A 25,799-nucleotide genomic window follows, 5' to 3' on the forward strand; every position below is an offset into this window, starting at 1 on the left:
GGAAAACAGTGATGTTACTGGCTCTGGCTTCTGCTAGGCGTGTCAGAATTGGGGGCCTTGTCGTGCAAAAGTCTGTACTTTGGTCTTTTACGAGAACAGAGCAGAGCTTAGGACTAGACAGCAGTTCCTGCCGAAGGTGGTCTCCGCGTTTCACTTGAATCAACCTATTATGATTCCATCCAGTTCTGGCACTTCTGCTCCTCCGGAGGCATTGGATGCGGTGCGAGCCTTGAAAATCTACGTCAAGATGATGGCTCAGATCAGAAAGACGGATTCCTTGTTCATGCTGTATGATGCGCAGAAAATGGGTTGCCCTGCTTCAAAGCAGTCCATTGCTCGTTGGATTAGGTTTACTATCCAACAGGCCTATGCATCGGCAGCCTTACCTGTTCCACAGTCTCTGAAGGCCCACTCTACTAGATTGGTGGGGTCTTCCTTGGCGGATGCCCGTGGAGTCTCGGCCCTACAACTATGCAGAGATGCTACCTGGTCGGGGAAGAACACCATTGTGAAGTTCTATAAGTTTGATACCCTGGCCAAAGAGGATACCCAGTTTGGGCAGGCGGTGCTGCAGATGTCACCGCACGTTCCCGCCCGCTCTGGAAGCTTTGGGATGTCCCCAATATCCCTTATAGGTGCTAGAGAAAATAGGATTTTAAATACCTACCGGTAAATCATTTTCTCATAGTCCATAAGGGATATTGGGCGCCGGCCTCTGTGCGGTGACTATCTGCAGGTTCTCTTTTATATGTTCCTGTTCAGCTGTTGCTGTTAATGTTGCCTGGTGTTGCTGGCTAGGTTATATGTTGGTGTGCTAGTGTGTAAATCTCACCACACTTTGTTTCTTCTCTCAAGTATGTCATTCTCCTTCGGGCACTGTTTTACCTATAACTGACCTGTTGGAGGTGGCATAGAGGGGAGGAGCAAGCACACCCAGTTGAAGAAATTTAAAATGCACTGGCTCCTTTGGACCCGTCTATACCCAATCGTACTAATTGGCCCCAATATCCCTTATGGACTACGATAAAAGGATTTGCTGGTAGGTATTTAAAATCCTTTTTTTGGATCCAATATAGTTTCCATCTTCTTTGTGGCCAGTAGTAATATGTACTGCTGTTGTCTGCTGTATATGTCAAAGGACTTCAAATTATTCTACGGATTTCTGCTGATGATAACCCGCAACAAGAGATTACCATTTTATTTATTTACCTCTTGGTTTGAAGTACAGTTTTAATTCTCCACGCTGGTGCTTCCAGCGCACTATGGTCTGTATCCGCACTGAGATACAGACCATAGTATGCCAGGACAGAGTGTGACACCCCAGGCAGGAAAGAGGAACTGCACGGGTTGTGACGTGCAGTGTGCTAGGTGCTGTATATGTGTATACTTTATCTCTCTAATACTAATTGAATTTGCCAGTAGTCATGTAATTTGTACATTGTAATTCACAGATGTTGAGAGCATAATGAATAGCGTTGTGTCGCTGTTACTCATCTTGGAACCAGATAAGCAGGAAGCGCTCATTGAAAGCCTATGTGAGAAGCTAGTGAAGTTTCGGGAAGGTGAACGTCCATCATTAAGGCTACAACTGTGAGTAGTCCCATCCCCTACTATCGCCAGCATTTAATGCTACATTATAGCCTTACAGAACACTGGTACCTTGCTTTTGTAGACAAGCTGTAAATTGCTATCTCCGTAAGCTTGTATGCTAACCCTCAATTCAGGGGTGGGCAATAAGCTGCTGTAGGACTACACATCCCAGCATGCCCTGCCACAGTTCTAGCATGGCCAAATAGCAAAACTGTGGCAGGGCATGCTGGAATGTGTAGTTCTATAGCAGCTGGAGGGTCACCTATTGCCCACCCTTGCCTTAGATGGTGCAAAAATATCTATATGTAAGAGGAAGCACATAAAATATTCCCTATGTTGGGACATATTTACAGGGGATAGGTACGTGTGGCCATCGCTTAAAGTGCTGCTGGAGCTCAGAATCCAGACACCTGGTAGGTAATTGTGCTAACCCTTGCTGCCTAACCCTAAACACCCGCATCTCTCTCCCCCCCACCCCACCACCACACGCGCACAGCCTAACCTTAACCCTCCCCAGTACACTTTTGTTTGGTATGACAGCTGTCTGGATTCCGGTGTTGGGATTTCAGCGCCATTCTTCTGCCCGGAGCCATTCTGGGTGTCGGCATGCCCACTACATAGCATTTACAGTTGGGTGCAAATTTTGACAAAACCATACTGCACTGCAACAGGTGCAAGTAGAATTTTTTTTTTTTTTTTCTTGTAGTACAAAATTGTTTCCATACATAGGTGCAGATTTTGCATTCAGCTCCGCACACTAAAGTATTTTCCTTGTATTCAAATTAGCTTGGTCATCGGATATATTATAGGAAAGTAAACAATTTCCTTATTTTTGGGATGATCAATTTGTTTCTATAAAAAATGATTCTTGTATTTAGTATATATAACTAAATCTGCAATTTACATGCAGTAATCAAGGTTATACTGTATAGTGCAGACAGTAACACAGGTGTGAAGCTTCACACTTAAAGTCCTACAACTTGATCTGCGCTAAACCATGTCCAGCTATTACATGGGTGGTCCCAAAGATCAGATAATTGGGGGGGGGGGGGGGGGGGTCATATGTCTCATGCAGCAGCTGTACATGCATGCTCAGGCAATAATTGGTCTAGAGCAGTGGTTCCCCTGTGCAGGGGTGCTTTGGATTGGTGGTCCAGGACCAACTCAAATTATGTATGGTCATCAATGCAGTAGGCAAAACCAGAGCTTATGGTTTCCAGTCATAAACTATGTGGACAAACAGAAGAGAATCCTGTCCTGCACCACATAACTGAACTTAAGGATGACCTATAAACACAATTCACTTGAAGTCTGAGAACCACTGGTCTAGAGTGATGAATCTACAAAGAATGGTGCATCCAGGTTGATCATTTTTGTACCCCATACATGTTTAAATATGAAGACAAAAGCCATCTCATGGGCAGCTTACATTTTCTTATCTACATTTCAGGCTGAGCAATCTTTTCCATGGAATGGATAAGAGCACCCCGGTCAGGTACACAGTCTACTGTGCTCTCATAAAGGTAGCAGCCACCTGCAGCGCTATAGTATACATTCCAACAGATCTTGATCAGGTTAGTGCATGGCTGATCTTCTGTATGTAAGTGTGAGTGTAAAACACACACACAAAAAAAAATTGTGAGTAGTTCACAAAGACTGTACATCTGTGGAGACTCTGCAGTGCCAGCCTGCTTATATAATAAATAAATAAATAAATATATAATATATATATATATATATATATATATATATATATATATATATATATATATATATATATATATATATATATATATATATATATATATATATATATATATATATAAACTAAGAGATTTTCATATGTCGTTTTTTGTGTGCTATCTTTTTAGGTTCGTAAATGGATTACTGATTGGAACCTCAGCACAGAAAAGAAGCACATTCTACTCCGGCTGCTGTATGAGGCGCTTGTTGACTGCAAAAAAAGGTGTTTTACCCTAATTACTCAGTGTGCAGATTCTGCTTTTAGAAAGGACGCTTGCATTTTTTTTTTAAAAAGTATGTTCTGTCTACAGCAGTGTTATACTTAAGCAATGAGTGTCTGAGGTCATCACAAAGATAATTCTGCAGAGATATTGCAGGTGGCTTGTGTAGGTAAATACCTGCACACAGATTGGGTTTTCCAATGTGCTTTGTCCTAATCAGTCCATATGTCAGGTAACATGTCCAACCCATTTCTTTTTTTCTTTTATAAAAAAAAAAAAAAAAAGACTACAAGCTGGAGATGAAGAGCACTGCTCAGTATCACAGACTCCTCATTATAAAACATATAAGAGTGCAAGTGTCCTTTTGCTGCACTAAATGCCGTGCACTATCTGCTGCTGCCATTGGGGTGTTTAAAGTACTTTTGCTGACTCTGATCCTTTATTGTAAGGTGACTGCTGTTGAGCTACACTAATCTCTACGCATCTTTAGTGCCTGAGGCCCCACACCACAAATGTGGCGGCAATATAATCAATATTTCTCTGACGTCCTAGTGGATGCTGGGAACTCCGTAAGGACCATGGGGAATAGCGGCTCCGCAGGAGACTGGGCACAACTAAAGAAAGCTTTAGGTCACCTGGTGTGCACTGGCTCCTCCCACTATGACCCTCCTCCAAGCCTCAGTTAGATTTTGTGCCCGGCCGAGGTTGGATGCACACTAGGGGCTCTCCTGAGCTTCTAGAAAGAAAGTATAGAATTAGGTTTTTTATTTTCAGTGAGACCTGCTGGCAACAGGCTCACTGCAGCGAGGGACTAAGGGGAGAAGAAGCGAACCTGCCTGCTTGCAGCCAGCTTGGGCTTCTTAGGCTACTGGACACCATTAGCTCCAGAGGGATCGACCGCAGGCCCAGCCTTGGTGTTCGGTCCCGGAGCCGCGCCGCCGTCCCCCTTACAGAGCCAGAAGCAAGAAGAGGTCCGGAAAATCGGCGGCAGAAGACATCAGTCTTCACCAAGGTAGCGCACAGCACTGCAGCTGTGCGCCATTGCTCCTCATACACACTTCACACTCCGGTCACTGAGGGTGCAGGGCGCTTGGGGGGGGCGCCCTGAGCAGCAATAAAAACACCTTGGCTGGCAAAAATACCACAATATATAGCCCCAGAGGCTATATATGTGGTAAATACCCCTGCCAGAATCCAGAAAAAAAGCGGGAGAAAAGTCCGCGAAAAAGGGGCGGAGCTATCTCCCTCAGACACACTGGCGCCATTTTCTCTTCACAGTGCAGCTGGAAGAAAGCTCCCCAGGCTCTCCCCTGTAGTTTTCAGGCTCAAAGGGTTAAATAGAGAGGGGGGGCACTAAATTTAGGCGCAATATTATATATACAAGCAGCTATTGGGGAAATTTCACTCCGTTATAGTGTTAATCCCCACATTATATAGCGCTCTGGTGTGTGCTGGCATACTCTCTCTCTGTCTCCCCAAAGGGCTTTGTGGGGTCCTGTCCTCAGTCAGAGCATTCCCTGTGTGTGTGTGCGGTGTGTCGGTACGGCTGTGTCGACATGTTTAATGAGGAGGCTTATATGGTGACGGAGCAGATGCCGATAAATGTGATGTCGCCCCCTGTTGGGCCGACACCAGAGTGGATGGTTAGGTGAAAGGTATAAACCGACAGTGTCAACTCCTTACATAAAAGGGTGGATAACGTAACAGCTGTGGGACAGCCGGCTTCTCAGTCCGCGCCTGCCCAGGCGTCTCAAAGGCCATCAGGGGCTCAAAAACGCCCGCTCACTCAGATGGCAGACACAGATGTCGACACGGAGTCTGACTCCAGTGTCGACAAGGTTGAGACATATACACAATCCACTAGGAACATCCGTGACTTGATCCCGGCAATAAAAAAAATGTGTTACACATGTCTGACATTAACCCTCTAAAAATGGGTTTTTATGTTGGGGAGAAAAAGCAGGCAGTGTTTTGTTCCCCCATCAGATGAATGAATGAAGTGTGTGAAAAGCGTGGGTTCCCCCCGATAAGAAACTGGTAATTTCTAAAAAGTTACTGATGGCGTACCCTTTCCCGCCAGAGGATAAGTTACGCTGGGAGATATCCCCTAGGGTGGATAAGGCGCTCACACGGTTGTCAAAAAAGGTGGCACTGCCGTTTTAGGAACGGCCACTTTGAAGGTACCTGTTGATAAAAAGCAGGAGGCTATCCTGAAGTCTGTATTTACACACTCAGGTACTAGACTGAGACCTGCAGATCGTGCTGCTGCAGCGTGGTCCGTGACCCTGTCAAACATAAGAACATATTAAAGACGTCGTCTTATATATGAGGGATGCACAGAGGGATATTTTGCCGGCTGGCATCCAAAATTTATGTAATGTCCATTCTGTCAGGAGGGTATTAGAGACCTGTCACTGGACAGGTGATGCTGACTTTAAAAGGCGCATAGAGATTCTGCCTTATAAGGGTGAGGAATTATTTGGGGATGGTCTCTGGGACCTCGTATCCACAGCAACAGCTGGGAAGAAATATTTTTACCTCAGGTTTCCTCACAGACTAAGAAAGCACTGTATTATCAGGTACAGTCCTTTCGGCTTCAGAAAAGCAAGCGGGTCAAAGGCGCTTCCTTTCTGTACAGAGACATGGGAAGAGGGAAAAAGCTGCACCAGTCAGCCTGTTCCCAGAATCAAAATTCTTCTCTCGCTTCCTCTGAGTCCACAGCATGACGCGGGGGCTCCACAGGTGTAGCCAGGTACGGTGGGGGGCCGTCTCAAAAATTTCAGCGATCAGTGGGCTCGCTCACAAGTGGATCCCTGTTTCATTAAAGTAGTATTTCAGGGGTACAAGCTGGAATTCGAGATGTCTCCCCCCGCCGTTTCCTCAAATATGCCTTGCCGACAACTCCCTCAGGCAGGGAGGCTGCGCTAGAGGCAATTAATAAGCTGTATTCCCAGCAGGTAATACTCAAGGTGCCCCTACTTCAACAAGGATGGGCTTACTATTCCACACGGTTTGGGGTACCGAAACCGCATGGTTCGGTGTGACCCATTTTATATTTAAAATCCTTGAACACATACATAAAAAAATTCAAGTTCAAGATGGAATCGCTCAGGGCGGTTATTGCAAGCCTGGACGAGGGGGATTACATGGGATCCCGGGACATCAAGGATGCTTACCTGCATGTCCCCATTTACCATCCTCGCCAGGAGTACCTCAGATTTGTGGTACAGGATTACCATTACCAAGTCCAGACACTGCCGTTTGGACTGTACATGGCACCGAGGGTGTTTACCAAGGTAATGGCCAAAATGATGATACTCCTTCGAAAAAAGGGAGTTTTAATTATCCCGTACTTGGACAATCTCCTTATAAGGGCAAGGTCCGAGGAGCAGTTGCTAGTCGGGGTAGCACTATTTTGGAAAGTGCTACAACAGCACGGTTGGATTCTAAACAGTCCAAAGTCACAGCTGGTTCCTACGACACGTCTACTGTTCCTGGGGATGGTTCTGGACACAGAACAGAAATAAGTGTTTCTCTCGGAGGAGAAAGCCAAGGAGCTGTCATCTCTAGTCAGAGACCTCCTGAAGCCAAAACAGGTATCGGTGCATCATTGCACGCGAGTCCTGGGAAAAATGGTAGCTTCCTACGAAGCAATCCCATTCGGTAGGTTCCATGCAAGAACTTTTCAGTGGGACCTGTTGGACAAGTGGTCCGGATCACATCTTCAGATGCATCGGCTGATAACCCTGTCTTCAAGGACCAGGGTATCTCTACTGTGGTGACTGCAGAGTGCCCATCTTCAAGAGGGCCGCAGGTTCGGCATACAGGACTAGGTCCTAGTGACCATGGATGCCAGCCTTTGAGGCTGGGGGGCAGTCACACAGGGAAGAAACTTCCAGGGACTTTGGTCAAGTCAGGTGACTTCCCTACACATAAATATTCTGGAACTGAGGGCCATTTACAATGCCCTGAGTCAGGCAAGGCCTCTGCTTCAAAACCAGCCGGTACTGATCCAATCAGACAACATCACGGCAGTCGCCCATCTAAACCAACGGCGCGGCACAAGAAGCAGGATGGCTATGGCAGAAGCCACAAGGATTCTCCGATGGGCGGAAAATCATGTGTTAACACTGTCAGCAGTGTTCATTCCCGGAGTGGACGACTGGGAAGAAGATCTTCTCAGCAGACACGACCTCCACCCGGGAGAGTGGGGATTTCATCCAGAAGTCTTCCAAAGGATTATACACCATTGGGAAAGGCCACAGGTGGACATGATGGCGTCCCGCCTCAACAAAAAGCTATAAAAGATATTGCGCCAGGTCAAGGGACCCTCAGGCGATAGCTGTGGACGCTCTGGTAACACCGTGGGTGTACCAGTCGGTTTATGTGTTCCCCCCTCTGCCTCTCATACAAAAGGTACTGAGAATAATAGGAAGGCGAGGAGTAAGAACGATACTCGTGGTTCCGGACTGGCCAAGAAGAGCTTGGTACCCAGAACTTCAAGAAATTATATCAGAGGACCCATGGCCTCTGCCGCTCAGACAGGACCTGCGGCAGCAGGGGCCCTGTCTGTTCCAAGACTTACCGCGGCTACGTTTTGACGGCATGGCGGTTGAACGCCGGATCCTAAAGGAAAAGGGCATTCCGGAGGAAGTCATTCCTACGCTGATTCAAGCCAGGAAAGATGTAACTGCAAAACATTATCACCGCATATGGCGAAAATATGTTGCTTGGTGTGAGGCCAAAAAAGGCCCCAACAGAGGAATTTCAACTAGGTCGATTTCTGCATTTCCTACAAGCAGGAGTGTCTATGGGCCTAAAATTAGGCTCCATTAAGGTACAGATCTCGGCTCTGTCGATTTTCTTCCAGAAAGAACTAGCTTCAGTTCCTGAAGTTCAGACATTGTAAAAGGAGTGCTGCATATTCAGCCCCCGGTTGTGCCTCCAGTGGCACCTTGGGTTCTCAACGTGGTGTTGAGTTTCTTAAAATCACATTGGTGTGAGCCACTAAAAACCGTGGATCTAAAATATCTCACGCGGAAAGTGGTCATGTTATTGGCCTTGGCTTCGGCCAGGCGTGTATCAGAATTGGCGGCTTTGTCATATAAAAGTCCTTATCTGATTTTCCATATGGATAGGGCAGAATTGAGGACTCGTCCCCAGTTTCTCCCTAAGGTGGTATCAGCTTTTCACTTGAACCAACCTATTGTAGTGCCTGCGGCTACTAGGGACTTGGAGGATTCCAGGTTACTGGACGTAGTCAGGGCCTTGAAAAATTATGTTTCCAGGACGGCTAGAGTCAGGAGAACTGACTCGCTGTTTATCCTGTATGCACCCAGCAAACTGGGTGCTCCTGCTTCTAAGCAGACTATTGCTCGCTGGATTTGTAGCACAATTCAGCTGGCGCATTCTGCGGCTGGACTACCGCAGCCAAAATCTGTAAAAGCCCATTCCACAAGGAAGGTGGGCTCATCTTGGGCAGCTGCCCGAGGGGTCTCGGCTTTCCAACTTTGCCGAGCTGCAACTTGGTCAGGGGCAAACACGTTTGCTAAATTCTACAAAATTGATACCCTGGCTGAGGAGGACCTGGAGTTCTCTCATTCGGTGCTGCAGAGTCATCCGCACTCTCCTGCCCGTTTGGGAGCTTTGGTATAATCCCCATGGTCCTTACGGAGTTCCCAGCATCCACTAGGACGTCAGAGAAAATAAGATTTTACTCACCGGTAAATCTATTTCTCGTAGTCCGTAGTGGATGCTGGGCGCCCATCCCAAGTGCGGATTGTCTGCAATACTTGTATATAGTTATTGCCTAACTAAAGGGTTATTGTTGAGCCATCTGTTGAGAGGCTCAGTTATATTTCATACTGTTAACTGGGTATAGTATCACGAGTTATACGGTGTGATTGGTGTGGCTGGTATGAGTCTTACCCGGGATTCAAAATCCTTCCTTATTATGTCAGCTCGTCCGGGCACAGTGTCCTAACTGAGGCTTGGAGGAGGGTCATAGTGGGAGGAGCCAGTGCACACCAGGTGACCTAAAGCTTTCTTTAGTTGTGCCCAGTCTCCTGCGGAGCCGCTATTCCCCATGGTCCTTACGGAGTTCCCAGCATCCACTACGGACTACGAGAAATAGATTTACCGGTGAGTAAAATCTTATTTTTTGTGGCTTTAACTTTTGTATTGATTTCTTCTGCTGCATTGACAAGCTGACGCTAATTGCTGAAATCCCTGGGTGCTGGTTGTGAATGGATTGGAACGGTTGACGGCAGCTTTTTCTTCCAATTGAAGAGTACAAGTGACGTGGTCTAGATAGGACTCTTGTTGTATTAAGGGGTAAAACTGGCTCTAAGAGATTTAGTGGCCTTTTCTACATTAACTGGTGGGGCCCTATTGCATAGGAAATTCCAGATGAGGTCACCTGATGTTACTACCATGATGTCTGGCAACCTCTGCACCTTGATGTGGAAGCGAATTACACAGTGTGTTTTCTTTGGCGGTGCAGGCTGAAGGGGGAGGAACTGTATAGGTCTGCTCCTGCCCCTTCAGAGGATTGTTACCAGCCACAATAAATATACTTTGTTAGAAATTCCAGCCAGATGTGATGGTACTATAGACAGGTTGCAGTTCAAATTCTGTTTGTCGGGATCCCGGGGTACAGGAGACCAATGTCGGAATCCCGACAGCTGGTGAAAGAGCGCCGACAAGAATCCAGACAATTGCAGGTTATTCCCACTTGGTTGGCAGGTCCACGCCTTCACCCGAGTGGGACTGTAACCTGTGGCAAGTGAAGTGAGCCACCGGGCCCGAAGCGTGGCGAGGTGACTCGCTGCTGGGATTCCAACAGAAGGGTTGCCGCTATCGGTATAATGTGTACTGATAAAACCTATGTATTCCCTAGAGATGGTCATACGCAGGTTAATTATAGCTGCCAATATAATCTGCTGGAGACGCTCCGAGAGGATGAATAGCTGAAACAAAATGGGAAAAGAAAGGTAGCTGTATCTGAGCTAGCTGTTCCGACTAATGTCTGATATTAGAACCTTAATTAAAGCAGAATGTTTGTAGCCGTGGTATGGCGCAGTGTGTGACTTTTTACACTAGTGTGTTTGGGCACTGTGTTCAGTTCTCATCAGGATGTCTGTGTGTTAAATTTATTACCAGGGATGACTAACTATCCTCCTAGGTTAATAGGTTCTCGCTTCTGTTTGAAGTAGGGACATATGATTGTAGGCTCCACTAGGGCTGAAGTGAATAAATATTACTGGTTGACAAAGTGCTGGGTAATGTCTTGGCGACTATTGATGATCATGATTACTAGAACAACTTTGTACGGTCTGTTTCTTTAATGTTGAATCAGACTTTGCTTACAGTGAACAATCCTGATAGTAAAGAGCTTGCGGGATGCCCTGGGTACTACTCATGATGGGAGGGGTACGTTCTAAGATTTTGGAATTGGCAGGAAAATAAACGTACTTCATGTCGAAGAGGTGAGTAAAAGGGATAACTGTGGACCTTTTGGCCTCTGTTCAATCTCCCACATCAGAGAATATCATCCTCACTACTCTGGGAAACTACTTCAAAGATTGCGCAACTACTTCCCAGATTGCGCAACGTCTGAATCAGAGGTCGGCATCTACACTGACCATAGATTTGAGACATCGCAGGATGTTGGTTGTTTTAGAAGACTCCTTCCTCTCTGTGGCCTTACCTTAGCTTTGTGGTAATAGTACACGATTCTTGATCCTACTATGTTGATTGATAATGGATGACGTAAAGTGAAACAAGTTTTCCTTTGTGTTAGAAGTATTAATCCAATGCATTCTAATATAATCGTTCTGGGATATGAAATCTGTAACCTGCCAACGTTGCTGAAATACGTCTCCCAACATGTCGTAAGTTTCGAACTTGCAAGTCTCCAGGTCTCTTAATCAACAATTTGGCTCCGCTTGGGATAATGATTTCTGCTTGCTTCCAGCTTGATTGTGCCAGCCAATCATTTCTTTGGTTGTGGTAGTCCACATAGAAGCATTGTGTTTATAGTAACCTAACTAGTTATAAAATAATAATTAAAACAAATTGCCTCTAATGAGTCTCCTTTTCTAATTAGTGATGATGAAGCAGATACCCTCAGGTACATTTAATATTCATTCTACATTTATGTTTCAGTAATTGGGTCCTGGCGGCACATGAGCACTTAATATAAACCTTCTCTTTTACAGCGATGATGCGGCGAAGGTGATGGTGGAACTGCTGGGAAGTTACACAGATGACAACGCGTCTCAGGCCCGCCTTGATGCCCACAAGTAATATCTCCAACCGGGTTGTGCCTTTACTGCATATAACCCCTATAACCTGGTCTGTCTCCATATATTGTTTATCACAGGATAGATGTATAGGCTTACCATACCATCCCTTTAAACCGGGGCACTCATGGATTACACAGGTTCTGTGGCTGATTAAAACCAGTTGAAATGCAGGATGGAAGTTAGCCAGCCACAGAACCTGTATAATCAATGAGCGTCCCGGTTTAAAGGGGTGGTATGCTTATATATGGATTATTAGCACGTCCAGTGATCTCTAGCTAAAGATAGAAAACTTAAATATATGATGCAAGATGTATAATGTTACCAAAGTAAGACTAGGTAAATAATCTAGGAGTTATGTAAGTAATAAGACGCTTATAGCACAATCCATATCTAGCTGATTTATACTACATGGGGCCGCTCTCACAACAGGCCTTCCTTAAGGGCCCTACACACTGGGCAATTTTGGTCGTTCCCCCCCCCCCCAAACAACGATTTTTGCATACACACTGGGCAATATCTATGGCCGATTTGGACGATACGACAGTACATTACATCTATATCATCCAAGTGGGCTTGCATGTATAAACGATCGATGAATGACACTGGGGACGCTCATCGTTGATACATACACGTTGAACGAATTATCATTCATTTTTTAACAATATCGTTTGTATTATCGATGTCACCAAGTGTGTAGGGCCCTTTACTGTGTTATGGTTGGACCAAACAGCCAGTGCAGTAAGCAGGGGTGTGGGAACAATTCAGCGATTGAGATGGTTGTCTGGAAGGGCTATGATAAGACTGCAACCAGGGTGGAGATCAGAAACTTCTCTGAATTACGCAGCTGTAGATTTCTACTAGAGTTTACGTTTTTCTGGTCTTAGTAAACAGTCACAGTATGGCTTCAAATCCTCAACTTTATTCTCTCTTTCTTTGACTTAGGTGTATTGTAAGAGCACTCAAGGACCCCAAAACATTCTTACTTGATCACCTCCTGGCTTTAAAGCCAATTAAGTTTTTGGAAGGAGAACTTATTCATGATGTAAGTAGCACCCAAATATTACCATTGACTAGACCGGCCAAATAATCGTAATAGATGCATTATAAGTAATGTTGATGTAGTTTTGGTTTAAGTTGTCTATTTGTAGATTGTGCAGAAGTGTTGTGCGGCATTGTACAGTAAGGACTTCACATCAGTTACTAATCTTGGTCTGGAGTTACAGATACAGACGTCACTCGGCCACTTTATCTGTTTTACCTAGCCAAAAATAATAAATCGCAAAGCAAATAACATTTCATTATTGGGCACTGGAATATGAGTTATTGCAACAGAGCTTTATCACCAAATTTAGTACAATATGCAAGAAGGGGGTTTGTGCTAATCCCTTAAAAAAGAGAATTTTATTTCAGGGTAAATTTAGTCTCCATTTCCACTGATAAATTGAAGCAAAACCCCACTATTTTTTGTTCAGCTGTTTTAATGGGGATTTGTAAACTGCGGTCAGTGTCCCATCTTTGGGCAATACGGATGGTGTAATGGTTAGCATTACTGCCTCACAGCACTGAGGTCATGGGTTTAATTTCCAACATGGCCCTAACTGTGTGGAATTTGTACATTATCCCCTTGCGTGGGTTTCCTCCAGGTACTCAAGTTTCCTCCTGCAATCACAAAGGGAATATAGACTAAGCTCCACTGGGGCAGGGACTTATGTGAATAGCCTAAAAAAAAATATATATATATTCTCTGTAAAGCGCTGCGGTATATCTGTGCGCACTATAACTGGTAATCTTGTAAGTGGTAGATTTCTTCCGGCAGGGTCCACAGGTTATCTGCAGGATAACAATGGGATATGATGAAGCGACAGTGGATTTGCACCAATCGGTCAAAGCTTTCCGGACTCCCAGCATGCAACGGGCCCTTCCATATATTCCTGGCTCAGGCAAATCAGTTTTCTCTTTCATCCACTAGGGGTCACTGGAGTACTCTTGGGATATGGACGGTTTCCGTAGGAACAAGGCACTGAATATTAAAATTTAGAACTCTCCTCCCCTCCATATCCCAGAGTACCTCAGTGTTTTTTCTGTGCTTCTCGTAGCAACAGGGCTTGTGTGGAGCTTAACCACACTACTTTGAATATTTTTTTATTTTTTTTTCTACTTTTACATTTTTTGCTCACAGCACATCCCTTCCCAGTTTCTGTAAAAACTTGGGTCCGGGATAGTGCCGCTGCACGGAGCAGCGCATGGCGTGTCGGTCCTCACAAAGAGCACCCTCACAGCCACACGCAGCTCATTCCCTGACTGCTGCTACAGCTGGACGGAGCTTACAGATAGAAGCCCCGTCACAGCCTTCGCCTCTGGAGTCAGGTATGCTTGGGGTACGGGGCGGTCAGCGCACGCTGCCGCCCCGCTGTGGGGGGACACTGGTCACTGACGCCGCTCTCACTGCGCCCGCACCCGCCTCTCCTGACAGGCCGCCCCGGCAACCGCTCCGAGCAGCGCCGCCTCCACCGCTGAGACCGGCCACCGCGCTCACCCGCCGGCCGCCGCTGTAGGACCGCGCTCCATTACAGCGCTCCCCGGCTCCCTGCACCCTGATTGCGCTGGGAGTGAGATACCCGCGTCCTGGTAATTCCCGCTCAGACAGCGGTACACGGGCCACGGGGGAGGGAGCAGAAGGGGGGGGGGGGAAGATGACATTAGCGGAGGGCTGCATAAGGGGGGTGACATTGATGAAATCGGCTGTTAAGCCTATATTACAGGGTTGGCTGCACTTGTTACATATACCCTGCACTGTGAGGCATGATGGCCATTTTAATCTTGCTTCCTGTCTTCCAGTTTGTGATTCCAGAACGTTCCTGTACTACACCCGCAGGGGTGTAGGTGGGAATTTGGGATCAGTTTGATATAGTACTGGCCACGTGCACTACACTTTGCCAGATATAGATATATATATATATATATATATATATATATATATATATATATAGAGAGAGAGAGAGAGAGACACCTTAGTACTATTTTCTCTGACGTCCTAGTGGATGCTGGGAACTCCGTAAGGACCATGGGGAATAGCGGGCTCCGAAGGAGGCTGGGCACTCTAGAAAGATTTCAGACTACCTGGTGTGCACTGGCTCCTCCCACTATGACCCTCCTCCAAGCCTCAGTTAGAATTCGTGCCCGGCCGAGGTTGGATGCACACTAGGGGCTCTCCTGAGCTCTTAGAAAGAATAGACTTAGGTTTTTTATTTTCAGTGAGACCTGCTGGCAACAGGCTCACTGCAGCGAGGGACTAAGGGGAGAAGAAGCGAACTCGCCTGCTTGCAGCCGGATTGGGCTTCTTAGGCTACTGGACACCATTAGCTCCAGAGGGATCGACCGCAGGCCCAGTCCTTGGTGTTCGGTCCCGGAGCCGCGCCGCCGTCCCCCTTACAGAGCCAGAAGCAAGAAGATGGTCCGGAAAATCGGCGGCATGAAGACTGTCTTCACCAAGGTAGCGCACAGCACTGCAGCTGTGCGCCATTGCTCCTCTCACACTTCACACTCCGGTCACTGAGGGTGCAGGGCGCTGGGGGGGGGCGCCCTGAGGCAGCAATAATAACACCTTGGCTGGCTAAAATACCTCAATATATAACCCCAGAGGCTATATATGAGGTAAATACCCCTGCCAGAATTCCATAAAAAGCGGGAGAATAGGCCGCGAAAAAGGGGCGGAGCCTATCTCCTCAGCACACTGGCGCCATTTTTCCCTCACAGCTCGGCTGGAAGGAAGCTCCCTGGCTCTTCCCTGCAATATACAGTAACAGTAAGAGGGAAAAGACAGGGGGGGCATTAAATTTGGCAGTATATATACATATATTATATGAAAAGCAGCTATTAGGGACATAACTCAGTTAGTCCCTGTATATATATATATATATATAGCGCTCTGGTGTGTGCTGGCATACTCACTCTGTCCCCCCAAAGGGCTTTTTGTGGGTCCTGTCCTCTGTTGAGCATTCCCTGTGTGTGTGGGGTGTGTCGGTACGGCTGTGTCGACATGTCTGATGAGGATAATGAGGTGGAGGCGGAGCAGATGCATTTTGAAGGGACGTCACCCCCTGCGGGGCAGACACCCGAGTGGATGAACTTATGGAAAGAAATAAGTGCACGTAACAGTGTCGACGACGATGAGTCAAACCTAATGCCTGTCAGGGCCATTCACTGCATGATTGAGGCAATGAAAGAGGTGTTAAACATTTCTGATTTACATCCAGGTACCACAAAAAAGGGTATTATGTTTGGGGAGAAAAAACTACCCGTAGTTTCTCTGACGTCCTAGTGGATGCTGGGAACTCCGTAAGGACCATGGGGAATAGCGGCTCCGCAGGAGACAGGGCACATCTAAAGAAAGCTTTAGGATCACCTGGTGTGCACTGGCTCCTCCCCCTATGACCCTCCTCCAAGCCTCAGTTAGATTTTCTGTGCCCGACGAGAAGGGTGCACACTAGGGGCTCTCCTGAGCTCTTTGTGAAAGTTTTAGTTTAGGTTTATTATTTTCAGTGAGACCTGCTGGCAACAGGCTCACTGCATCGAGGGACTAAGGGGAGAAGAAGCGAACTCACCTGCGTGCAGAGTGGATTGGGCTTCTTAGGCTACTGGACATTAGCTCCAGAGGGACGATCACAGGTTCAGCCTGGATGGGTCACCGGAGCCGCGCCGCCGGCCCCCTTACAGAGCCAGAAGAGCGAAGAGGTCCGGAAAAATCGGCGGCAGAAGACTTTCCTGTCTTCAGATAAAGGTAGGCGCACAGCACCGCAGCTGTGCGCCATTGCTCTCAGCACACTTCACACTCCGGTCACTGAGGGTGCAGGGCGCTGGGGGGGCAGCGCCCTGAGACGCAATAAATAGATAGAAAACCTTTTATGGCTAAAATAAATGCATCACATATAACTCCTGGGCTATATGGATGCATTTAACCCCTGCCAAAACATACAAGAAAACGGATGATAGGCTCCGCCCCTTTCTCGGCGTCCTTATCTCCTCAGCACACTGGCGCCATTTTCCCTCACAGCTCAGTTGGAGGGAAGCTCCCTGGCTCTCCCCTGCAGTCACTACACTACAGAAAGGGGTTAAAAAAGAGAGGGGGGCACAAATTAGGCGCAGTATAAACAATACAGCAGCTATAAAGGGAAAAACACTTATATAAGGTTATCCCTGTATATATATATATATATATATATATATATATATATATAGCGCTCTGGTGTGTGCTGGCAAACTCTCCCTCTGTCTCCCCAAAGGGCTAGTGGGGTCCTGTCTTCTATCAGAGCATTCCCTGTGTGTGTGCTGTGTGTCGGTACGTTTGTGTCGACATGTATGAGGAGAAAAATGATGAGGAGACGGAGTAGAGTGTCTGTAATAGTGTTGTCACCCCCTGGGGGGTCGACACCTGAGTGGATGTACTGTTGAAATTGCGTGACAGTGTCAGCTTTGTATAAAAGACAGTGGTTGACATGAGACAGCCGGCTACTCAGCTTGTGCATGTCCAGACGTCTCATACAGGGGCTCTAAAGCGCCCGTTACCTCGGATACAGACGCCGACACGGATACTGACTCCTGTGTCGACGGTGAAGAGACAACCGTGATTTCCAATAGGGCCACACATTGCATGATTGAGGCAATGGAAAAAGTTTACACTCTTCTGATAATATAAATACCACCAAAAAAAAAGGGGTATTATGTTTGGTGAGGAAAAACTTCCTGTAGTTTTCCTGAATCTGAGAAATAAAATGAGGTGTGTGATGATGCGTGGGTTTCCCCCCGATAACAATTGATAATTTCTAAAAAGTTATTGGCAGTATACCTTTTCCCGCCAGAGGTTAGGGTGCGTTGGGAAACACCCCCTAGGGGGGGATAAGGCGCTCACACGCTTGTAAGAACAAGGGCTCTACCCTCTCTGGAGATGGCCGCCCTTAGGGATCCTGCTGATAGAAAGCAGGAGGGTATCCTAAAATGTATTTACACACATACTGGTGTTATACTGCGACCAGCAATCGCCTCAGCCTGGATGTGCAGTGCTGGGTTGGCGTGGTCGGATTCCCTGACTGGAAATTTGATATCCTAGATAAGGACAGTATATTATTGCCTATAGAGCAATTAAAAGATGCATTTCTATATATGCATGATGCACAGCGGAATATTTGCCGACTGGCATCAAGTATAAGTGCGTTGTCCAATTATACCAGTAAAGTGGTCAGGTGATGCGGATTCCAAACGGCATTTGGAAGTATTGCCTTAACAAAAAAGGGGATGTACCCCAGGTCGCCTCTCAAAATAAGACGCCGTATTATCAGGCGCAGTCCTGGTTGGCAAGCGGACAAAAGGGTTCCTCTTTTCTGCTCGTGACAGAGGGAGAGGAAAATGGCTGCAGAGATCAGCCAGTTCCAAGGAACAGAAACTCTTTTCCGCCTCTGCCAAGCCCTCAGTATGACGCTAGGGCTTTACAAGTTCAGGCACGGTGGGGTCCCGTTCTCAATGAATTTCAGTGCGCAGTGGGCTCACTCGCAAGTAGACCCCTGGATCCTTCAGGTAATATTTCAGGGGTACAAATTGGAATTCGAGACGTATCCCCCTCGCCGTTTCCAAAGGTCTGTTTTACCGACGTCTCCCGCTGACAGGGAGGCAGTTTTGGAAACCATTCACAAGCTGTATTCCCAGCAGGTGATAATCAAGATACCCCTCCTGCAACAGGGAACGGGGTATTATTCCACACTATTGTGGTACCGAAGCCAGACGGCTCGGTGAGACCGATTTTAAAATCTAAAATCTTTGAACACTTGCATACAGAGGTTCAAATTCAAAATTGAGTCACTCAGAGCAGTGATTGCAAACCTGGAAGAAGGGGACTACATGATGTCTCGGGACATCAAGGATGCTTACCTTCATGTCAAAATTTACCCTTCTCACCAAGGGTATTTCAGGTTATGGTACAGAACTGTCACTATCAGTTCGGACGCTGCCGTAGGGATGGTCCACGGCACCCCGGGTCTTTACCAAGGTAATGGCCGAAATGATATCCCTTCGAAGGAAGGAAATTTTAGTTATCCCTTACTTGGACGATTCCCTGATAAGGGTAAGATCCAGGGAACACTTGGAAGTCGGTATAGCACTATCTCAGGTAGTGTTGCGGCAGCACGATTGGATTCTCAATATTCCAAAATCGCAGCTGGTTCCGACGACTTGTCTTCTGTTCCTAGGGATGATCCTGGACACAGTCCAGAAAGAAGGTGTTTCTCCCGGAGGAGAAAGCCAGGGAGTTATCCGAGCTAGTCAGGAACCTCCTAAAACCGAACCAAGTCTCAGTGCATCAATGCACAAGGGTTCTGGGTAAAAATGGTGGCTTCCTACGAAGCAATCCCATTCGGCAGATTCCACGCAAGACTTTCCAGTGGAACCTACTGGACAAATGGTCCGGGTCGCATCTTCAGATGCTTCAGCGGATAACCCTGTCACCGGGGACAAGGGTATCCCTCCTGTGGTGGTTGCAGAGTGCTCATCTTCTAGAGGGCCGCAGATTTGGCATTCGGGACTGGGTCCTGGTGGCCACGGATGCCAGCCTGCGAGGCTGGGGAGCAGTCACACAGGGAAGGAATTTCCAGGGCTTATGGTCAAGCCTGGAGACATCTCTTCATATAAACATTCTGGAACTAAGGGCCATTTACAATGCCCTAAGTCAAGCGAAACCCCTGCTTCAGGGTCAGGCGGTATTGATCCAATCGGACAACATCACGTCAGTCGCCCACGTAAACAGACAGGGCGGCAGGGGGGCAATGGCAGAAGCTGCAAGGATTCTTCGCTGGGCGGAAGATCATGTGATAGCACTGTCAGCAGTGTTCATTCCGGGAGTGGACAACTGGGAAGCAGACTTCCTCAGCAGACACGATCTACACCCGGGAGAGTGGGGACTTCATCCAGAAGTCTTCCACATGATTGTGAACCGTTGGGAAAAACCAAAGGTGGATATGATGGCGTCCCGCCTCAACAAAAAACTGGACAGGTATTGCGCCAGGTCAAGAGACCCTCAGGCAATAGCTGTGGACGCTCTGGTAACACCGTGGGTGTTCCAGTCAGTGTATGTGTTCCCTCCTCTGCCTCTCATACCAAAAGTACTGAGAATTATACGGCAAAGGGGAGTAAGAACGATACTCGTGGCTCCGGATTGGCCAAGAAGAACTTGGTATCCGGAACTTCAAGAGATGCTCACGGACGAACCGTGGCCTCTACCTCTAAGAAAGGACCTGCTCCAGCAGGGGCCTTGTTTGTTCCAAGACTTACCGCGGCTGCGTTTGACGGCTTGGTGGTTGAACGCCGGATCCTGAAGGAAAAAGGCATTCCAGATGAAGTCATCCCTACCCTGGTCAAGGCCAGGAAGGACGTAACCGCAAAACATTTTCTCTATCGTCCTAGTGGATGCTGGGGTTCCTGAAAGGACCATGGGGAATAGCGGCTCCACAGGAGACAGGGCACAAAAAGTAAAGCTTTAGGATCAGGTGGTGTGCACTGGCTCCTCCCCCTATGACCCTCCTCCAAGCCTCAGTTAGATTTTTGTGCCCGGCCGAGAAGGGTGCAATCTAGGTGGCTCTCCTAAAGAGCTGCTTAGAAAAGTTTAGCTTAGGTTTTTTATTTTACAGTGAGTCCTGCTGGCAACAGGATCACTGCAACGAGGGACTTAGGGGAGAAGAAGTGAACTCACCTGCGTGCAGGATGGATTGGCTTCTTGGCTACTGGACATTAGCTCCAGAGGGACGATCACAGGTACAGCCTGGATGGTCACCGGAGCCTCGCCGCCGGCCCCCTTGCAGATGCTGAAACGAGAAGAGGTCCAGAATCGGCGGCAGAAGACTCCTCAGTCTTCTTAAGGTAGCGCACAGCACTGCAGCTGTGCGCCATTTTCCTCTCAGCACACTTCACACGGCAGTCACTGAGGGTGCAGGGCGCTGGGAGGGGGGCGCCCTGGGAGGCAAATGAAAACCTTTTTTGGCTAAAAATACCTCACATATAGCCTCCGGGGGCTATATGGAGATATTTAACCCCTGCCAGAATCCGTTAAGAGCGGGAGACGAGGCCGCCGAAAAAGGGGCGGGGCCTATCTCCTCAGCACACGGCGCCATTTTCCCTCACAGAAAGGCTGGAGGGAAGGCTCCCAGGCTCTCCCCTGCACTGCACTACAGAAACAGGGTTAAAACAGAGAGGGGGGGCACTAATTTGGCGTTAGAAATATATAAAAGATGCTATAAGGGAAAACACTTATATAAGGTTGTCCCTATATAATTATAGCGTTTTTGGTGTGTGCTGGCAAACTCTCCCTCTGTCTCTCCAAAGGGCTAGTGGGTCCTGTCCTCTATCAGAGCATTCCCTGTGTGTGTGCTGTGTCGGTACGTGTGTCGACATGTATGAGGACGATGTTGGTGAGGAGGCGGAGCAATTGCCTGTAATGGTGATGTCACTCTCTAGGGAGTCGACACCGGAATGGATGGCTTATTTAGGGAATTACGTGATAATGTCAACACGCGCCAAGGTCGGTTGACGACATGAGACGGCCGACAAACAATTAGTACCGGTCCAGACGTCTCAAAAACACCGTCAGGGGTTTTAAAACGCCCGTTTACTTTAGTCGGTCGACACAGACACAGACAGGGACACTGAATCCAGTGTCGACGGTGAATAAACAAACGTATTCCTTATTAGGGCCACACGTTAAGGGCAATGAAGGAGGTGTTACATATTTCTGATACTACAAGTACCACAAAAGAGGGTATTATGTGGGATGTGAAAAAACTACCGTAGTTTTTCCTGAATCAGATAAATTAAATGAAGTGTGTGATGATGCGTGGGTTCCCCCCGATAGAAAATATGGGCGGTATACCCTTTCCCGCCAGAAGTTAGGGCGCGTTGGGAAACACCCCTTAGGGTGGATAAGGCGCTCACACGCTTATCAGAACAATTGGCGGTACCGTCTATAGATAGGGCCGTCCTCAAGGAGCCAGCTGACAGGAGGCTGGAAAAATATCATAAAAAGTATATACACACATACTGGTGTTATACTGCGACCAGCGATCGCCTCAGCCTGGATGTGCAGAGCTGGGGTGGCTTGGTCGGATTCCCTGACTAAAAATATTGATACCCTTGACAGGGACAGTATTTTATTGACTATAGAGCATTTAAAGGATGTATTTCTATATATGCGAGATGCACAGAGGGATATTTGCACTCTGGCATCAAGAGTAAGTGCGATGTCCATATCTGCCAGAAGATGTTTATGGACACGACAGTGGTCAGGTGATGCAGATTCCAAACGGCACAAAGGTGTATTGCCGTATAAAGGAAGAGGAGTTATTTGGGGTCGGTCCATCGGACCTGGTGGCCACGGCAACTGCTGGAAAATCCACCGTTTTTACCCTAAGTCACATCTCTGCAGAAAAAGACACCGTCTTTTCAGCTTCAGTCCTTTCGTCCCTATAAGAGTCATATCTGCCCAGGGATAGAGGAAAGGGAAGAAGACTGCAGCAGGCAGCCCATTCCCAGGAACAGAAGCGTTCCACCGCTTCTGACAAGCTCTCAGCATGACGCTGAGACCGTACAGGACCCCTGGATCCTACAAGTAGTATCCCAGGGGTACAGTTTGGAATGTCGAGACGTTTCCCCTGCGCAGGCTCCTGAAGTCTGCTTTACCAAGGTCTCCCTCCGACAAGGAGGCAGTATGGGAAAAAATTCACGAGCTGTATTCCCAGCAGGTGATAATTAAATTACCCCTCCTACAACAAGAAAAGGGGTATTATTCCACACTATATTGTGGTACTGAAGCCAGAAGGCTAGGTGAGACCTATTCTAAATCTAAAAAAATTTGAACACTTACAAAGGTTCAAATCAAGATGGAGTCACTCAGAGCAGTGATAACGAACCGGGAAGAAGGGGACTATCTGGTGTCCCGAGACATCAGGGATGCTTACCTCCATGTCCCAAATTTGCCCTTATCACTAAGGGTACCTCAGGTTCGTGGTACAGAACTGTCACTATCAGTTTCAGACGCTGCCGTTTGGATTGTCTACGGCACCCCGGGTCTTTACCAAGGTAATGGCCGAAATGATGGTTCTTCTTCGAAGAAAAGGCGTCTTAATTATCCCTTACTTGGACGATCTCCTGATAAGGGCAAAGTCCAGGGAACAGTTGGAGGTCGGAGTAGCACTATCTCGGATACTGTTACAACAGCAGGGGTGGATTCTAAATATTCCAAAATCGCAGCTGATCCCGACAACAAGTCTCCTGTGCTTAGGGATGATTCTGGACACAGTCCAGAAAAAGGTGTTTCTCCCGGAAGAGAAAGCCAGGGAGTTATCCGAGCTAGTCAGGAACCTCCTAAAATCAGTGCATCATTGCACAAGGGCCATGGTAAAAAAATGGTGACTTCCTTCGAAGCAATTCCAGTCGGCAGATTTCATGCAAGAACTTTTCAGTGGGATCTGCTGGACAAATGGTCCGGATCGCATCTTCAGATGCATCAGCGGATAACCCTATATCCAAGGACAAGGGTGTCTCTCCTGTGGTGGTTACAGAGTGCTCATCTTCTAGAGGGCCGCAGATTCGGCATTCAGTTTTGGATGTTGGTGACCACGGAGGCCAGCCCGAGAGGCTGGGGAGCAGTCACACAAGGAAAAAATTTCCAGGGAGTGTGATCAAGTCTGGAGATTTTTCTCCACATAAATATAGCTAAGGGTAAATTTATAATGCTCTAAGCTTAGCAAGACCTCTGCTTCAAGGTCAGCCGGTATTGATCCAGTGGGATAAAACATCACGGCAGTCGCCCACGTAAATAGACAGGGCGGCACAAGAAGCAGGAGGGCAGTGGCAAAAACTGCAAGGACTTTTCGCTGGGCGGAAAATCATGTGATAGCACTGTCAGCAGTGTTTCATTCCGGGAATGGAAACTGGGAAGCAGACTTCCTCAGTAGGCACGACCTCCACCCGGCAGAGTGGGAACTTCATGGGGAAGTTTTCCACATAATTGTAAACCGTTGGGAATTACCAAAGGTGGACATGATGGCGTCCCGTCTGAACAAAAAACGGGACCGGTATTGCGCCAGGTTAAGAGACCCTCAGGCAATAGCTGTGGACGTTCTGGTAACACCGTGGGTGTACCAGTCGGTGTATGTGTTCCATCCTCTGCTTTTCATACCTAAGGTACTGAGAATTATAAGACGTAGAGGAGTAAGAACTATACTCATGGCTCCGGATTGGCCAAGAAGGACTTGGTACCCGGAACTTCAAGAGATGCTCACAGAGGACTTATGGCCTCTGCCGCTAAGAAGGGACTTGTTTCAGCAAGTACCATGTCTGTTCCAAGACTTACCGCAGCTGCGTTTGACGGCATGGCGGTGGAACGCCGGATCCTAAGGGAAAAGGCATTCAGGAAGAGGTCATTCCTACCCTGGTCAAAGCCAGAAAGGAGGTGACCGCACAACATTATCACCACATGTGGCGAAAATATGTTGCGTGGTGTGAGGCCAGGAAGGCCCCACGAAGAAATTTCAACTCGGTCGATTCCTGCATTTCTTGCAAACAGGAGTGTCTATGGGCCTCAAATTGGGGTCCATTAAGGTTCAAATTTCGGCCCTGTCGATTTTTCTTCCAGAAAGAATTGGCTTCAGTTCCTGAAGTCCAGAAGTTTGTCAAGGGAGTATTGCATATACAACCCCCTTTTGTGCCTCCAGTGGCACTGTGGGATCTCAACGTAGTTCTGGGATTCCTCAAAACACATTGGTTTAAAACCAGTCAAATCTGTGGATTTGAAGCATCTCACATGAAAAGTGAACATGCTCTTGGACCTGGCCTGGACCAGGCGAGTATCAAATTGGTGGTTTTTTTCTCAAAAAAGCCCATATCTGTTTGTCCATTCGGACAGGGCAGAGCTGCGGACTCGTCCCCAGTTCTCTCCCTAAGGTGGTGTCAGTGTTTCACCTGAACCAGCTTATTGTGGTGTCTTGCGCCTACTAGGGACTTGGAGGACTCCAAGTTGCTAGATGTGGTCAGGGCCCTGAAAATATAGGTTCCAGGACGGCTGGAGTCAGGAAAACTGACTTGCTGTTATCCTGTATGCACCCAACAAACTGGGTGCTCTTGCTTTTAAGCAGACTTTTGCTAGTTGGATGTGTAATACAATTCAGCTTGCACATTCTGTGGCAGGCCTGCCACAGCCAAAATATGTAAATGCCCATTCCACAAGGAAGGTGGGCTCATCTTGGGCGGCTGCCCGAGGGGTCTCGGCTTTACAACTTTGCCGAGCGGCTATTTAGTCAGGGGCAAACACGTTTGTAAAATCCTACAAATTTGATACCCTGGCTAAGGAGGACCTGGAGTTCTCTCATTCGGTGCTGCAGAGTCATCCGCACTCTCCCGCCCGTTTGGGAGCTTTGGTATAATCCCCATGGTCCTTTCAGGAACCCCAGCATCCACTAGGACGATAGAGAAAATAAGAATTTACTTACCGATAATTCTATTTCTCGGAGTCCGTAGTGGATGCTGGGCGCCCATCCCAAGTGCGGATTATCTGCATTACTTGTACATAGTTACAAAAATCGGGTTATTATTGTTGTGAGCCATCCTTTCAGAGGCTCCGCTGTTATCATACTGTTAACTGGGTTCAGATCACAGGTTGTACAGTGTGATTGGTGTGGCTGGTATGAGTCTTACCCGGGATTCATAAATCCTTCCTTATTGTGTACGCTCGTCCGGGCACAGTACCTAACTGAGGCTTGGAGGAGGGTCATAGGGGGAGGAGCCAGTGCACACCACCTGATCCTAAAGCTTTACTTTTTGTGCCCTGTCTCCTGCGGAGCCGCTATTCCCCATGGTCCTTTCAGGAACCCCAGCATCCACTACGGACTCCGAGAAATAGAATTAT

The 25,799-nt window shown here is 47.5% G+C and overlaps 1 protein-coding gene across 2 annotated transcripts in view; it reads left to right on the plus strand.

Moving 5' to 3' along the window:
* Positions 1–25,799, plus strand: part of EIF3M (eukaryotic translation initiation factor 3 subunit M) — a 72,353-nt gene that overhangs the window by 12,421 nt on the left and 34,133 nt on the right. The window contains exons 3-8 of one of the 2 annotated variants that reach the window (XM_063944469.1): positions 1,452–1,590; positions 3,041–3,164; positions 3,462–3,556; positions 11,662–11,685; positions 11,774–11,857; positions 12,803–12,902. In XM_063944469.1, coding sequence (XP_063800539.1) covers positions 1,452–1,590; positions 3,041–3,164; positions 3,462–3,556; positions 11,662–11,685; positions 11,774–11,857; positions 12,803–12,902 — 566 coding nt within the window. The remainder of the gene's footprint in view (positions 1–1,451; positions 1,591–3,040; positions 3,165–3,461; positions 3,557–11,661; positions 11,686–11,773; positions 11,858–12,802; positions 12,903–25,799) is intronic. The other variant, XM_063944470.1, reaches the window with a different exon arrangement.

Source organism: Pseudophryne corroboree, chromosome 11 (assembly GCF_028390025.1).
Source record: "Pseudophryne corroboree isolate aPseCor3 chromosome 11, aPseCor3.hap2, whole genome shotgun sequence".
Classification (NCBI taxonomy): Eukaryota; Metazoa; Chordata; class Amphibia; order Anura; family Myobatrachidae; genus Pseudophryne; species Pseudophryne corroboree.